At 37.4% G+C, this 15,220-nt stretch overlaps 1 protein-coding gene across 2 annotated transcripts in view; it reads left to right on the top strand.

Annotated features, from left to right (window-relative positions):
• Positions 1-15,220, top strand: part of mrc1a (mannose receptor, C type 1a) — a 215,565-nt gene that overhangs the window by 144,660 nt on the left and 55,685 nt on the right. For both annotated transcript variants that reach the window (XM_058780779.1, XM_058780780.1), the window contains exons 17-21: positions 4,946-5,112; positions 6,240-6,304; positions 6,448-6,548; positions 8,594-8,733; positions 8,954-9,056. In XM_058780779.1, coding sequence (XP_058636762.1) covers positions 4,946-5,112; positions 6,240-6,304; positions 6,448-6,548; positions 8,594-8,733; positions 8,954-9,056 — 576 coding nt within the window. The remainder of the gene's footprint in view (positions 1-4,945; positions 5,113-6,239; positions 6,305-6,447; positions 6,549-8,593; positions 8,734-8,953; positions 9,057-15,220) is intronic.

Here is a 15,220-nt window from a genome sequence, read left to right as displayed (position 1 = left end):
AGCCATATCAAAACAGTAGTCATGGCATGGGTAAATTTGACCCGCTGGCGCTTTTAGGTATACAGCGACCTCTGGTGGTTGAAGTGTTAACCATAGGCTACGTACTGGACTGTATTGCGATGTAGACAACATTCGAATTAAGTTTATTATGAATAAATGTTACATAAAGTATAATAAAATAGGCCGACAAGAAAACATTTTTATCTATCCCACAAGTCTTGTAAGTCCATGTATTTTATTAGTATTGGTAATATTTTTATATTCGTTGTTATGTATTTGATTTATTTTCCCTTCATTTCGATCTCATAACGTTCTGGGCTGTATAATAATAATAATAATAATAGCCTAATATACACATATATTACATAAAAAGACACGATCAACGGACTGTGGGATGGATACATATATTTGATCAGTCTCTGATAATCCCAGGTTGCTATGGTCACGCGGGTTTGTTTATGCATGATTAAACTCATGGCCACGACATACAGTATTATCATGTTCCCACGACTTAATATCTCGTGGCCACGACAAAACTAAACCAAAAAGACTTTTTAATCTTTTTTTAAATTCCAGTGCCAGTCATTTCTTAATTTATGCCAGGAGTTATGTAAATGAAAAACGAAGTCGAGATGGATATGAAGCTTGAGTCTTAGACCTTTTTAATGATGTATAGTTTGTGAAGTTAATTGCATTCTTTTACATTAAAACTAGCAGTAACTCTGAACTAATGTAAACAAAGAGCGCTGTGCACAGGTTAAGAGATTTTAAACAAGCACTATTAATGCACATTTAGTTAACCAGATGAAACAATACACATTTTAATGCTCTAAAAGTGTGCACACATTGAGAGAAATAAACAGCAGATGTTCATATTAACAACTTCTTTAACTTGAGCAAACGCTGCTAATACACATATACATTTGTTAATAAAATGAAAACATGCATGTTTTAAAGCTAGTGAATAAAAGGAAACGATCCACCCGCATGCCTCTGCTCAATGACGGTGCCTGGATCAGCTGTGATCTGCGTCTCGGGCCGATGACGTCACTTCCAGGGAGGCATGCCCAGGCCTGTTGGACACGCCCCCGTCCCCTGACTCCACCCCCATGTCAAAACAGCGTCACAAAGTGAGACGCGCAGAAACGTGAAGCGCAAAGGGAAAATTGACTCCATACCCCACCCAATGCTTTTAGTCTTTGTACAAGTGTCACTTGTATGTTGTGCCTGTCGTGTTGCACTATGTATATGCTCAAGGTCTGGCGAGGTGGGCTTCAGGATTCATTTAGTACACGGCAGCCTCCTGAAGTGCGTGTGTGTGCAGAAACTCAGGAATAAATGTAACTGTCTGCAAAAACCCACCCTCCCCAGATCTAACAGGACAGGCAAGACACCCCCACTCCTTAGTATAAGTGACTCAAAGCAACAAACACTTTTGACTTAACTAATAAAATGTTTATGTAAACTGAATCAATGTAAATTTGTTTTGTTGTTTTCTTTTACAAAGGAGAGAATCAATTACAAGTTCAATCAACTCTGAATGAAATAAGTGAAAAAAACAAACTTGTGTCAGTTTCAATTCAGTCTCAAAAAACAAAATGACAATCAGCGTCTCCTTTTAACCACACAGTTCCACAGTGTAAGTTTACGTTGAAATTTCAAAGCAGGTTCACTTTAATTCTGTTCAAAAAGTTTGAAGTCCAATTCAAAAAAAGGAATCCAGGAAAAAGTTATACTCTGTCCATTCTCGTGCTCTGGTATCAAAAAGTTCACAAAAGCACAAAGAAAAAAGTCTATGAACTCCTTTTCAGGAAAGTTCACTACTAACAGTTCCATGAACAATAGTTGTATTATTCAACAGTTCAGTTATGATTACTCACTGCGAAAAAACCACCCGTTTGCTTACCAGTGTAGAAAAAGAGAAAACAAGTGCACATCACCACTCTTAGTTTGTGGATGAGGTGTTGAATGACGTCCTGTGGATGGCAGGGTAATGTCTCTTAACTCAATGATTCTCAGCGATTGTCCCCGAGATCCTGACGACGGAAGCTTGATCTCAAGAGGTCGCAATCTCAGCTGACGGAGGCGTATAGAGAAGACGAACAATACACGGCCCTATCCGATGACTCAGCGAATCATCTTCACACGATCAGTAACAGCATTCACTGCGTTTCAAGTTCGTTTGAACAAATGAAACAAAGACTGAATGTAAACACAAAGAAAACACGAGAATATTCAACTTCTCCGACGAATCACTTGCTAACCACTAGCAGGCCTTTTGACCGTCCGATTGCCTATCGGAAGAGACTTATAGCTTCTCGTTTCCCCCTGCACACTGCACGAACACTGCACGACAAACGACGCACGACAAAGCTGAAATTCAGCCCGACTCAAAAAAAGAATTCGGCTCTAAATCGGACGAAAATCGCGCAGTGTATGCCCGGCTTAAGGAGGGGGTTATGACACAGTCTTCAGCTGATGTGCACTAGATGGCCACCAGAGTGTGAGCACATGGCTTGTTGTGTGTTTGTTGGTGCCATGTGCTCTCCTGTCTATTGTCTGACCCCGCCCATCTAGTTACCTGTTGTTTCAGTGGTTCCACCTGTGTCTCCCTCATTACCTGCCCCACTTAGACTAGGTTCACACTGCAGGCTAAAGTGGCCCAAATGTGACCCATATCTGATTTTCTTATGACAGTCTGAACAGCGCAAATCCGATTTTTTCAAATCAGGCCCAGGCCACTTTCATATGTGGTCCTAAATCGGATACATATCCAATGTTTTGCAATGCGACTTCTGTCTGAACAGCCATGTCGCATTTCATGCGATTTTTACGTCATTGAAATGTGACAGACGTCACAATTCTGCGCTGGAGAAAATTGTGCTCTCCTTCTTAATATTCTTCTTCTTATCACTTCGTTATTTAGGCTCCGATTGGACATTAACTTAAAAATTGCTAAACACGCGCTAACATGAGCAGCATCCATTTTTATTTCTGCAGTCACAGTGCGCTGCGTCTGACGTCACGTCTTCTTCTGCGCATGCAGGTCACTTCAGGGCCATATACGGTTCACACATGAGACTGATGGCAGTCGCATTTAAATGACAATGTGAACAACAGCGCAAAAAAAATCGTATTTCAGCAAAAAATCCGATCTGAGCATTGTTTGTATACACGTGTGTCATATGTATTATTGTTGCTCTCAGTCTTGCTGTGATGTGCCCTATCCTGGCCTGCCTGCATGGTTTTTCCCCTTGGAATAGTTGTTATTGTTGTTGTATTGTTTTATTTTATTATTAACACTAGAACCGCCACGGGGTAAATTTTATACATGGATTTTTTTTCAAATGTACATAGCAGATTTTGCATAAAACGTCCAAGTCTCGCAGTCATTGACTTTTACTTAAATTGTGTAAGTTACAATCCCCTGTTGTTAAAAAAATTGTTTAGGTAAAACCAGATCAAAACACAGGGCATTTATACCTATAAGCACCATAGGTCAAATTTACCCACCTATATAATCCCTTTATTTTCGTCCCTGTCATTTTCTTGCCGCTTATGTTTTGACATTGTTCATTGCTAGGCAACACCTTTCACTCATTGAATTAGCAGTTATCAGTTTCATAAATAAAGACAAAATTAGTAAAAGAAGGCGATTTATGGATGCTGAAGAGGTATAAGAAGCACTAAATACCATGAGCGATGGAGAGTCTGATGGTGGGGAGATAAGTGATGCCTGGGTCAGCTCATCTGACAGCGATGATATCATACGTATATGCTTTAGCCTAATGTTACTCATAATTGTTCAAAATTTAGATTAATTGTTTAATTTTTATTTAGCCATTTCTATCGTTTACTGTTCACTTCTGTGTTGCTATTTACTCTGATCTATGATGTAATGAAAAAAAAAATTGATTACCCGTAGTTTATTGGTGTTCTCTTATTCAAATTATAAATGATATAACTAAATTAATTAATAATTAATTAGGTGAAGCAATATGCTTGAATTTGTCATTGCATCATCCTATGCAGTATGGTGAATTATTTTTGTTATTATTATCTATAGGCTATTTTAGTCATTTAAATAACATAGGTTATCTTAATATATTGATTAATGGCATTGTATTATAATATTACACCACTCAAATATGTATTTACTTCCTTGTAATTTTCGTTGTCAGTGCAGGCTTGTTTAGCTTATATTGACCGTTATGAAAAGTGGTTGGTGGTCTGCATAAAAAAAGCTTAACACTTTATTTTAGGGTCTCTTAACTAGTTGCTTATTAGCATGCATATTAATAGAATATTAGCCATTTCTAAGTAGTAATTAAGCACATATCAGTGCTTTATTCTACATGATCTTATTCTACATACCTAATCCTACCCAATACCTAAACTTAACAACTACCTTACTAACTATTAATAAGCAGCAAATTAGGAATTTATTGAGGGAAAAGTCGTGGTTAATAGTGAATAAGTGTTCCCTATTATAAAGTGTTACCAAAAAAAGCCTTGAACGTAAAACAACAAGACACAAATATAATTGATGACTAGACATAATCATTTCATGACTCTAGACACCTCAACAGTGACATAATACAGTGAAATAATATGTTCTTAAGCCATATAAAAACAGTTGTCATGTGCTTGGGTAAAATTTACCGGTTGGCAGTTTTAGGTATAAAGTGACCCCTGGCGGTTCTAGTATTAAAGAGCCCATAATTCCTGCATCTTGAGTCCTCGCCTCATCTATCCACCCCGACTGTGACAACATGTCCCTTTACTAGATCTTTTAAATATAAGAATGCAACAAATATAATTATATTACTAGTCACCAGCCAGAAGATACTTGAGAACATTGTGCAGCCTTTGCTTATCTGATTAATAAAAAATCACACAATTGTAAATGAAGACAATTATAAATTTTGTTCTTTTTATCTTACAGTGGAATATAACAAGACATCTGATGGCTGGATCCAGTACAACAGTAGTCAGTATTTCATTAATGATGACCCCCTACCTATGGAAGATGCTCGCTCATTCTGCAAGAAGAATCATGCAGATCTTGTTGTCATTTCTGGCCAAACAGAGAGGAAATTTTTATGGAAACAGGTATTTTTTAAAGATAAGCAGGCTGTTGATTTATTTTCTATTTGATACGGATTGTTGTTTAGACCAGTGTTTTTCAAGCCTGTCCAGGAGACCCCCAGCCCTGCACATTTTGTATGTCTCCCTCATTTAACACACCTGCTCATCAGCTCTTTAATAGAAACAGCAAGACCAGAGTTGGGTGTGTCTGATAAAGGTGGCATACAATGTGTGCAGAGCTTGGGCCTTAAAACCCCCTGATTTATACAACAGTTCTGGTCCTCAAATCTGATTGGAAAGAGGCCTTTCAAGAGTGCTGAATAGGACTAGTATCTGCACTGGGATATTTCACAGTTGTATCACTCCACTTGTCTGCACATTCTAGACAGGCCATAAGTCTGAATATTAGTGAGGTTGAAATTAAGCAACTTCAGTGAATGTTACATTGTTATGGCAGTAGTTGGTGGCAAGTGATTGTGACTTGAGTGAGGCAGTAGACCATTTATTCCATTAATTCACTCAAAAATACTGATTCATTCAGGAACAAAACAAGATTCGTGCTTATGAGGCTCAACCATGGAGTAACACTGATTAAGCTTATGTCGCTTCACTTCATAGAAATGAAAGCATTGAGCCAACAAGGATGCCAGTCATAAGAAATCCATTTAAATGTAGCCTATTCACACAAAAGGGACATTTCTGTCATCCTTTAACCATCCTCAAATCATTCCAAATCTGTATGACTTTATTTCTATTGTGGAACACAAGACAAGGTGAGTAATGACATGAAGGTGAGTAAATCATGACAGAAATCCCTAAGATAGTTACATCCATCCTTAGTCACCTCCCTAATTCATTCTCTTGGGGACTGATTAAAAAACAGATCTATACTAGTACATACTCACTGTTTGAAGTGTATTTCTAAAAATGACAGTTGCACTAAAGGGTTCGAGAGGAGCCCCACTGCAAAAGACTTCCATAAATTCTCAAGGAAACAGGTGACGGAATTAAAAACAAAAATGGAAGCCCACTTATTGTTTCTGATGCCTTTTTACAGCAATTCTGCACAGCTGGAAAAAAAAATATGTCATAGATGTTTTGCTACACCATTGCATAATTATTTCAATATGGCTATTGATACTGTTTTATAGATATCTAGGAAGTCAGAGAATCAATACTACATTGGGATGGTAGTGGAATTGGACAAATCATTTAGGTGAGTACGAAAGACAGTGTGTATAAACAATTATAATATTAGTTATTATGCAACACATACCTTTAGCAGAATTTGCAAGACATTGCTTAATTTAAATACATTTGTGCTGGTTTTATACTTGGATTTTTGCTGTCTATTTGTAGCTGGGTGGATGGTTCACCCGTTGTATATACATCATGGGATCAAAATGAACCAAATTTTGCCAACAATGATGAGAACTGTGTAACCATTTACAAGAGTATGGGTAAGTACTCCTCATCAGAAATGGTCCTTTTGTAGCATGTGAGTGTGCCGTCAGTGCACACCACATCACTTTCATGCCTTAAAGCAAGGTATCCAAACCTGCTTCTGGCCACCTTTCTGCAGAGTTAGCTCCAACTTGCCCCAACACACTTGCTTGGAGTTTTCTAGTAAGCCTAAATATCTTGATTAGCTGGTTTAGGTGTATCTACTTGGGGTTAGAGCTCCAGCTGGTGCAGAATAGTGGCCCTGCAGAAGGAGGACTGGACACCCTGGCTTTAAAGTCCCACTCTCTTTTATTATTATTTATTATGAAATTAATGTTTAGATAAATAACACTTCACAATAAGGTTAAAAATGGTTAACAAATGTGCATATTAATATTTAATTAAATATACAGTATATCATGTTAGTATGAATCATACTGCACAAATATTAGTAACACATCAGCTGATGTTTCCAAGCACCGAAGACTGAAGTAATAGCTGATGAAAATTCAGCTTTGCATCACATGAATAAATTTATTGTTTATATTGTACATTTGCTTTTTCTTAATAAAAAAAAAAAAGTCTTCTATATGTTTGCAGAAGATGTGCAGTATTGCAGTATTGCACACACACATAAAGCAGGCTATTGCACTCCCCTTATGAAAAGCTTCATAACACGGCACCAACTTTTCTTTGTTTCATCATATTCAATTAATGACTGGAAACTGAAGTTTATAGGAATACAGACAAAAAGTATCTGTGATGAAGGCTAAAATAAAATAATGTAATTATTTAGATTAAATACTAATTCATTGACAGTCCTAATTGTTTCTCAATGTGTAATTATAAAACAGCTTATCCACTCTCTGGTAAGAGCACCACTAAACATGATTTACAATTAATTTAACATACAATTTCCATTGTAACATTTAATGAAAAAAATAAAAATAAAAAAATAAATCATTACCACCAAAATATGTATTGTATTTAAATTCTCATAACTGCACTCACTCTTGTGCATTCAGCCAATATATTACACAGACAGGTAATGGCTATATCAAAATGGACAAAAAAATATTTTTAAAAAAACATTTCTACCTTAATATGCCTTTTCACATTTGGTGGCAAACTTTTGAAGCCAGAAATTTCCCTTATAAAAAGTTACAACTGAAGCTGAAACTCATGTGCTCAATACATGAAAACAAATCTCATTAGTTCTCACACATCACATGTGCATGTTTGAGCTTCTGTTACCATATTTAAAGGGATAGTTCACCCAAAAAGGAAAATTATGTCATTAATTATTCACCCTCATGTCGTTCCAAACCCTTAAGCCTTTTGTTCATCATCGGAACACATATTAAGATATTTTTGATGAATTCCGAGAGCTTTCTGAACCTTCCATTGACAGCAAGGGTCCTACCATGATCAAGGTCCAGAAACCTAGTAAGGAAATTGTTAAAATAGTCCCTTGACATCAGTGGTTCAACTGTAATTTCACGAAGATACGGAAAAATTGTATGTGTGCAAAGAAAACAAAAACAATGACTTTGTTGAACAATTCGTATCCTCCACGTCACCCTGGCACCATTTTGGAGAGTATAACATACGTAAACAATGTATGCAACATATGTACACGAATACATTGTTTACATAAAGATCAAAGCATAAACAACATATTCCCATACAGTGCTGCTGACACAGAACAGCATACATTGTTTAAACACTTAAGGGTACTGCACCCAGATAATCCCTATTGAAACACATTACACTGAATGTTGTGCTGCATGAGTGACACACAAAAAAGGGAAATTTGTGGGAAAAGAGAAAAAAGGGAAAAAGGGAAAGTCTCTCTTCTGACTACCGTTATTAATGTCTCTTTTTTTCTTTCTCGCTCTCATTCTCACCGTGAAAACACTATTTCGGAGATTTTCTTCTGCTGTTTGATCAATTAGGAATGCAAAATGTATTTGACATAGTCTCCAATTCACCAATTTAAAGGTTTTAGCATTTATTTATTTATTTATCTATCTTTATTTATTTGTTTGTTTGTTTGTTTAAGGATTCTGGAACGATATTAACTGCGGTGTGGCATTGCCCTCTATCTGTGAAAGAAGTTCTGACTTAGTCAATGTCACCATGTCCCCCTCCACTGTGCAACCAGGAGGCTGTACTCCCGAATGGACCATGTTTCGAGGCAAAGTAAGAGCTATTGTAATAATTAGATAGATAGATAGATAGATAGATGATCAGATTTCATTTGTGCCTAGTTATTACCAACAAACACAAATAATTAATTTCTAATTTGCCCTTAAAAAAGTATTTTTACTTACATAAAAGTCATTTAAAATTCATCTTTGTTAGAAATGCAATAGGCAGCTGCACATTCTAATTCAAAGCACTTTTTATTTTTTTTTAATAGTGTTACAAGCTTTTTAATAATAAGATGACATGGCACAATTCTCGGGACCACTGCATTTTGCATGGAGGCAACCTGGTGTCCATTCTGAATCAGGAAGAGCAAGGTGAGCATTTCTCTCAATTTTCTTTCTCATTATAGGGGTGTAACGGTATACAAACATGACGGTTCGGTACATACCTCGGTTTTGACGTGACGGTTTGGTATGGTTTCAGTACTGCAGGAGGAAAAACACTTTTTTTTTTTTAACAATGGTTTAATGAACAAATTTCCCTTTCTTTAAATAAATTCAGTTATATAATTAAAATTTTCTGAGGGATATAAATCTACCTTAGCTTCTGCGGGAGTCCTTTTAAATCTTACAATTAATAATAGAGCCCAAACTTAAATTCAATTGGTGTTTATGTTTAGCTATAATAACCAACATTCAAATTAAAAAATTGTATGCAAACATCTAAATTGTCTTTAAATGAACTCCTAAATGATACAATTTCTGTTGTTCTGTTGTTGAAATATAATAATTTACAGAGTCATAAGTTGTTTCATAAAATATTTAAATATACACTGAACAAAATTAGCTGAACTCAAAGATCTAAGACTTTTTCTATGTACACAAAAGGCCCATTCTCTCTTGTTCACAAATCTGTGTTAGTGAGCACTTCTCCTTTGCCGAGATCATCCATCCACCTCACAGGTGTGGCATATCAAGATGCTGATTAGACAGTATGATTATTGCACAGGCGTGCCTTAGGCTGGCCACAATAAAAGGCCACTCTAAAATGTGCAGTTTTACTGTATTGGGGGGGTCCGAAAACCAGTCAGTATCTGATGTGACCACCATTTTCCTCACGCTGTGGAATGTTGGTCCACTCCTCTTCAATGGCTGTGCGAAGTTGCTGGATATTGGCAGGAACTGGAACATGCTGTCGTATACGCCGATCCAGAGCATCCCAAACATGCTCAATGGGTGACATGTCCGCAGGGACAACTTTCCGCAGGGAGTATGCTGGCCATGCAAGAACTGGGATGTTTTCAGCTTCCAGGAATTGTGTACAGATCCTTGCAACATGGGGCCGTGCATTATCATGCTGCAACATGAGGTGATGGTCATGGATGAATGGCAAAACAATGGGCCTCAGGATCTCATCACGGTCTCTCTGTGCATTCAAAATGTTATCAATAAAATGCACCTGTGTTCATTGTCCATAACATACGCCTGCCCATACCATAACCCCACCGCCACCATGGGCCACTCGATCCACAACGTTGACATCAGCAAACCGCTCACCCACATGACGCCATACATGCTGTCTGCCATCTGCCTTGTACAGTGAAAACCGGGATTCATCCGCGAAGAGAACACCTGTCCAAAGTGCCAGACGCCATCGAATGTGAGCATTTGCCCACTCAAGTCGGTTACGATGATGAACTGCAGTCAGGTCAAGACCCCGATGAGGACGACAAGCATGCAGATGAGCTTCCCTGAGACGGTTTCTGACAGTTTGTGCAGAAATTCTTTGGTTATGCAAACCGATTGTTGCAGCAGCTGGTCTCAGACGATCTTGGAGGTGAAGATGCTGGGTGTGGAGGTCCTGGGCTGGTGTACACGTGGTCTGCGGTTGTGAGGCTGGTTGGATGTACTGCCAAGTTCTCTGAAACGCCTTTGGAGACGTCTTATGGTAGAGAAATGAACATTCAATTCATGGGCAACAGCTCTGGTGGACATTCCTGGAGTCAGCATGCCAATTGCATGCATTGTGCTGTGTGATAAAACTGCACATTTTAGAGTGGCCTTTTATTGTGGCCAGCCTAAGGCACACCTGTGCAATAATCATGCTGTCTAATCAGCATCTTGATATGCCACACCTGTAAGGTGGATGGATTATCTCGGCAAAGGAGAAATGCTCACCAACACAGATTTAGACAGATTTGTGAACAATATTTGAGAGAAATAGGCCTTTTGTGTACATAGAAAAAGTCTTAGATCTTTGAGTTCAGCTCATGAAAAATGGGGGCAAAAACAAAAGTGTTGAGTTTATAATTTTGTTCAGTGTATATTAGTGTGACAGCAAGATGCATGGACCAAATGGTACAAGGTTGAATCCTGCAACATCTCTTCCAGAGTTTTGGCAAGCTGAGCCTCAGTACCCGATTTTCCTGATTCAGTTTGTGTATGATGTCCTCTCTAGTCCAGCTAACCGTTTTTGCTGGAGTAAATCTGAAACACCAGTCTATCCCTTGTCTCAGAGTAGAGGTACCTTGGAGCATATCCTCAGCAGCTGTGCAATGGCCTTGGGTGAAAACTGTTACCATTGGTGCCATGACCAGGTGCTGAGAACAGTAGCTTGCACAATCTGAACAGCCAGAGTAAGTGATCCCTCCTGCAGAGATGACCATAGTTATGGTCAGTGCAGAAGAGAAGAGTTTCTTCTTAAAATCTATTCACAAAGCTGCTGAGACCAATATTTACTAAGGAATGGGCAGAAATCTTAAGCTAAGAAAAAGGGTAGGGTTGACCTCATTGCTTTGGACGATAGTTTACTAACTTGCCCACAGTGATTGGCTGATAGGGGGTGGGTCTCTGTCAGTGATTTAGATCTTAGAATTATTATAGAACAAGGTATTAGGCTGCCATATTCAAATAAAGTTTATAAAATATAGGCTAAGTGTAACTAATTAAACAAGTATGTTCAAATAATTGTCAGCCTCTTACACATTTGCATCTCACAAACAATTAGCAATAAGCAGCCTTTTAATTAACATACTATAATAATCATGGCTGATAGATAGATGTTGTGAAAATGTAAAATAAAACCAATCTAGATTCAAGAACAGCTGTTACTTCGGTAACAGCCCGCAATGTACCGCGTAATTCAACAGAATTTACAGCGTACCTATTTGTAACTATAGAGTACCTCCACAGTACCTACTCGTAGGTATACGCGAACAATATGCAACGTTTGGGGAATAACGGGGTAATAACCTACGGAATTATAAAGCATAACTAAAGGGCACCTATTCTGAAATTACGTGGTATAATTGACACACAAAGCACAATTTTCCACGTGAGCATAGCTTACAGCTGTACGTACGTGTAGGTAAACGGAAACAATGTGCAAAGTTTGGGGGATAAGGGAGTAATGACTTGGAAAATTAAAAGTATATACATAAGTAATGTGTAACTATTAGATTATGTGGTATGCAAGACCTACTGTGTTTGGCAACAATATTAAGTTGCCTTATTGTAATAACATAAAATATATGATGCAGTATATTTTACACTACATACTGAGCACTTATTCTATTATTACAACATATATCTTACATGACATTGATACAAATAGTAAACTGTAGTATAGTATAATATACTATAGTATAATTTAGTAATTATAGTAAAGTTAAAAACCACCATAGTCGAGATTACTAAAGTATGGGGTTCCGTTTTTTTTCCAGACATAAAAACATTCCTTTAATTTATATTTTAATGAATAAAAATTAAACATCTTATTTTTTGGAAAATAAAGGGAATCTAATATTGATAATAACATTGAAGACATTGTATGATTATTCCTTAAAGATAAGGTTTTAATAGTTTTAGTAGTAGTCTATTACGTTCTGCCCAATGTCTTCAAGTGAAACCGAACTTTTATTTTGATGGGTTGCCGTGAATACCTTTACATTTCTGTGTGTATATGATATGAGGATAGTTTTTCTCAAATGAAACGGTCAAATGCTCATGAAGTGACTCTTAAAGCAGTTCTGGAGATGTTGTTCATGTATTTATGTCCTCATTTAGTGAGGCGGCAGACGTTAATATCGCCGCAAGCGTCACGCAGGCTTCTGTAGTGAACAAACCAGCGCATCTGCGCCATACATTAACACAGAGACAGGCAGAAGTCATATTTAAATAGTTGTTTTGCGGCTTAATATTTACAAATAGGAGTGGGAGTGTGCTCACTTGTGTGTGCGCTTACGTTACAAACAACAAATACAAATACAAACAACACACAAAAACATGTTCTACATTTATTTTTAATAGGCATATTATACATTTTTCCTTTCAGCTGTGGGCAGGAGTCGACAAATTTCTGGAGCTCTTTTGCATATGCTTGCAAAGTTGTCCCTGCAGTATATGAGGGAGCAGAAAAGTCCTCACCCTCTGATGCAGTTTTCACCTGTGATCACAATTAGAGAAAAAAGTTTTCATAATGTAAAGAAGTGTTGCACAAAGCTTATATTTAACCAAATATAAAAAAGGACTTATATGAGGAATCTGTGTCACAGCAATGTTTCAAGGCAAATCTGTAAGAGTTGCCAACACTGTGTTACGGTAAAGCAATAAATAATAAAATAACAAAGAACTACAAATCTTACACAGGTAACTGGAAAATAACAAACAAGAACTTAATATTAAAACAAAATAGAGAATATGCAACAGTCAGTAGGTGACAGTGAACTCCACTCTGATGGGCTCCAACTCACCTTAACCCCTGGGTATACCTTACAAAATTGTTTTAAGTATGTTTATACCATAATTAAAAAAAAAAAAAAAAAAAAAAAGGAACATTGTTACTATAGTTAAATCATGGGTACCACAAAACAGCCATGATTGTGTTACAAAACATATGGTTAAAACCTCTTTAGCCCTGTTGCATATTTTGCATTTTTACAGAATTAGGCATACCTGAATTAAAAAAAAAAAAAAAAAAAGTGCTGTCCCACTTTATATTAGGTAGCCTTAACTACTATGCACTTACATTTAAATTAATCATTTGATACAGTGCACTTATTGTGTACATACAAGTTTTTACATTGCACACACATATACAGGTGCTTGTCATATAATTAGAATATCATCAAAAAGTTTATTTATTTCACTAATTCCATTCAAAAAGTGAAACTTGTATATTATATTCATTCATTACACACAGACTGATATATTTCAAATGTTTATTTCTTTTAATTTTGATGATTAGAGCTTACAGCTCATGAAAGTCAAAAATCAGTATCTCAAAATATTAGAATATTACTTAAGACCAATACAAAGAAAGCATTTTTAGAAATCTTGGCCAACTGAAAAGTATGAAAACGAAAAGTATGAGCATGTACAGCACTCAATACTTAGTTGGGGCTACTTTTGCCTGAATTACTGCAGCAATGCGGCGTGGCATGGAGTCGATCAGTCTGTGGCACTGCTCAGGTGTTATGAGAGCCCAGGTTGCTCTGATAGTGGCCTTCAGCTCATCTGCATTGTTGGGTCTGGTGTCTCTCATCTTCCTCTTGACAATACCCCATAGATTCTCTATGGGGTTCAGGTCAGGCGAATTTGCTGGCCAATCAAGCACAGTAACACTATGGTCATTGAACCAGCTTTTGGTACCTTTGGCAGTGTGGGCAGGTGCCAAGTCCTGCTGGGAAATGAAATCAGCATCTCCATAAAGCTTGTCAACAGAAGGAAGCATGAAGTGCTCTAAAATTTCCTGGTAGATGGCTGCGTTGACTGTGGACATCAGAAAACACAGTGGACCAACACCAGCAGATGACATGGCAGGCCAAATCATCACTGACTGTGGAAACTTCACACTGGACTTCAAGCAACATGGATTCTGTGCCTCTCCACTCTTCCTTCAGACTCTGGGACCTTGATTTCCAAATGAAATGTAAAATTTACTTTCATCTGAAAAGAGGACTTTGGACCACTGAGCAACAGTCCAGTTCTTTTTCTCCACAGCCCAGTTAAGATGCTTCTGACGTTGTCTCTGGTTCAGAAGTGGCTTGGTAGCCCTTTTCCTGAAGACATCTGAGCGTGGTGACTCTTGATGCACTGACTCCAGCTTCAGTTCTCTCCTTGTCAAGCTCTCCCAAGTGTTTGAATCAGCTTTGCTTGACTGTATTCTCAAGCTTGCGGTCATCCCTGTTGCTTGTGCACCTTTTCCTACCCAAATTCTTCCTTCCAGTCAACTTTGCATTTAATATGCTTTGATACAGCACTCTGTAAACAGCCACACCTTTCAGTAATGACCTTCTGTGACTTACCGTCTTTGTGGAGGGTGTCAATGTTCGTCTTCTGGATCATTGCCAAGTCAGCAGTCTTCCCCATTATTGTGGTTTCAAAGAACAAGAGATACCCAGAATTTATACTGTAGGGATGTATCATTTATTCAAACTCAAATGTAAATATTCTAATATTTTGAGATACTGATTTTTGACTTTCATGAGCTCTAATTTTTGACTTTTTCATGAGCTCTAATCATCAAAATTAAAAGAAAT

This window comes from Onychostoma macrolepis, chromosome 07 (assembly GCF_012432095.1).
Source record: "Onychostoma macrolepis isolate SWU-2019 chromosome 07, ASM1243209v1, whole genome shotgun sequence".
In the NCBI taxonomy this organism is placed as follows: domain Eukaryota; kingdom Metazoa; phylum Chordata; class Actinopteri; order Cypriniformes; family Cyprinidae; genus Onychostoma; species Onychostoma macrolepis.
This window is presented reverse-complemented; position numbering and strand designations above follow the sequence as displayed.